Source organism: Penaeus vannamei, chromosome 29 (genome assembly GCF_042767895.1).
Source record: "Penaeus vannamei isolate JL-2024 chromosome 29, ASM4276789v1, whole genome shotgun sequence".
In the NCBI taxonomy this organism is placed as follows: Eukaryota; Metazoa; Arthropoda; class Malacostraca; order Decapoda; family Penaeidae; genus Penaeus; species Penaeus vannamei.
The window spans coordinates 18,421,247-18,423,746 of NC_091577.1; the positions used below are offsets into that span (position 1 = coordinate 18,421,247).

At 44.5% G+C, this 2,500-nt stretch overlaps 1 protein-coding gene across 1 annotated transcript in view; it reads left to right on the forward strand.

Moving 5' to 3' along the window:
- The window catches only part of SK (small conductance calcium-activated potassium channel), a 910,124-nt gene that overhangs the window by 205,318 nt on the left and 702,306 nt on the right, over positions 1-2,500 (forward strand). Inside the window, exon 3 of the mRNA XM_070142366.1 lies at positions 2,037-2,500. This exon is cut by the window's right edge and continues 293 nt beyond it. Within this exon, the coding sequence (XP_069998467.1) occupies positions 2,194-2,500 (307 nt within the window). The 5' untranslated portion in view covers positions 2,037-2,193. The remainder of the gene's footprint in view (positions 1-2,036) is intronic.

Sequence of the window (2,500 nt, forward strand, 5' to 3'; positions counted from 1 at the left end):
CGAAGAGGAGATTCGGACAAGTGATAAATATGTAAACGAGTAGTAGGTTGACCAAAGAATAAAAAATACATGAATAATAAATCGAGATAGATTAAGTTGCTAACCGCATAAATAGACGATAAATTAATAGATATAAATACACATGTCAATGAACAGATATTTGATAGATGGAGAGATGTTACTATATCAGTGGGAGTAAAATGATTATAAAGAAAATTGCAATATGCGGAGTTTCTCAATTCAAAGCGATTGCTATTCATCCAGAATAAGCCCTTAAAAAAGAAAAACAAAAATAAAAACAAAACCCAACAGCTTTCATGAATAAATCACAAAATTTATGAATAATGCAATGTTGTGTTTTGATGCATTCTTTGAACAATAACAACTGCTTTCTTATATCGTTAAAGAAAACGTGTATTTCTGCGTGGTATTAAAGGGTAGACTATAGAAAAATAAAGTGGGCACTGTAGGCGATGTCGTCTATCTGTCACTGCCTTAAACAAAGAAGTAATATACCTTTAACATGATGAAAGCTACATTTATACAAGATTATCATAATGAAAATAAATGCCAAAAAAGAAATAGCTTCTCTTTGTAATACCCTTCCCCCCTCAAAAAAGAGAGAAAAAATACTTTCATTTCGTCTGTAAATTATTTTTATTCTCTCGGCGACGTGTGTTTTTCTTGTTCCAGCTGGAATGAGCCACAGAAATTCGGATGAACCTAGCACAAAGATCACTTACCGGATTTTTTGCTCGTTAAGCGAATAACATTAGCATACCGTCTTTTTTTTTAAGATGTCTCGTCGGGAACGAATGTGTGTAGAAAGCGAAGGTGATAAAAGAGACGGATGGGAAGAGAGAAACTAGAAAGAGAAGGAAAATGGATGGAAAAAGTAAAAGGAAAGGGCAGGATACATAAATATAGGTGATATAGCGACTTTTTGAGATTACCATCATTATTTTATTCCAGTGCTTTTAAAATCGTTTCTCTGTGAATCTGTACGATATCTTGACGAAGCGGTGCTTGCAGGCGTTTCTGGATTTCACTTCTGCTTACTGCTCACTAACACTTTCGATTGGATGGAAAGAGAGAGTGAGAGAGCGAGAGAGTGAGAGAGTGAGAGAGTGAGAGAGTGAGAGAGTGAGAGAGTGAGAGAGTGAGAGAGTGTGAGAGTGTGTGTGTGTGTGTGTGAGAGAGAGAGAGAGAGAGAGAGAGAGAGAGAGAGAGAGAGAGAGAGAGAGAGAGAGAGAGAGAGAGAGAGAGAGAGAGGGAGAGAGAGAGAGAAAGAGAAAGAAAAAGAGAGAGAGAAAGAGAGAGAGAGAGAGAGAGAAAGAGGAAGAGAAAGAGAAAGAGAAAGAGAACGAGAACGAGAACGAGAACGAGAACGAGAACGAGAACGAGAACGAGAACGAGAACGAGAACGAGAACGAGAACGAGAACGAGAACGAGAACGAGAACGAGAAAGAGAAAGAGAGAGAGAGAGAGAGAGAGAGAGAGAGAGAGAGAGAGAGAGAGAGTGAGTGAGTGAGTGAGTGAGAGAGTGAGGGAAGAATTAGAGATATTTAAAGAAACTAAAGACGTAGATAAACAGGGTTCAGTTCCGTTTCGAACGCCTAAATACTGTGTTCTTTATTGTTTAAATCAGGAGTGTTTCGAATCTTCATTTACGGTACACGACTTTTGCCCGTGACTGCACATACATAGGTTAATGGGCATAAGGATCAACAGGAGAAAGGGAGAACCCACTGGCGATATGGTTATTTTTTTTATGATATATGATGTATCATTATTTTTCATAATGGATTGTGGATGATTATTTTTCATTGTATAGAATACTTTGTTATTTTATAATACATAATACATTACCATGGTTGAGGCTTCAGCGTGCGTAGTACTGAAGCAGAGTTAAACTATGTTTTAAGTATATTGAATTTCGCTAATTTTGCCGGTGGTCGATCGCTGTCGCTTGGCCATCACCGGCGATGCTGAAGATTTGCAGCCTGAATCCCCCTAAAATTCTGTTTCCGTTGCAGGTGCTGCGCGGAGGAGCATCATTAGATCCGAGAGCCGCAGCGACCAAGCGCCCGCCCTCCTGAGTATCGCCGCCCGCGCTTGCATGATGTGGGTGAGGCGCCCGATGGGCGGCCCCTTGTGGCGCGGTGGGCGTGCCGGCGAGAGGAAGGTCGCGTGATGGCAACGCCCCAGAGCCGAGTGTCTCACGCCCCAAGCACCGAGAACCTGCTGGCTCCGCCCACGGCCGAGACGCCCCTCTGCGCCATGCCCCGCCCACTGATCACGATGGGCGAGAGCGCCGACAGCGGCGACAGCGTGACGGCGTCGCTCTTCCCCTCCAGCGCCGCCGTCGTTGGCCAGCGCTGCCCCCCCGAAGGGCAGCACGACGCGGGCGCCACGCGCTCCGTCCCCGACATCGAGCTGCACGCCCGCGAGGTGAGCACGCGGCCCGAGTACCGCGGGTACCGCCTGCTGGCGCCGCAGG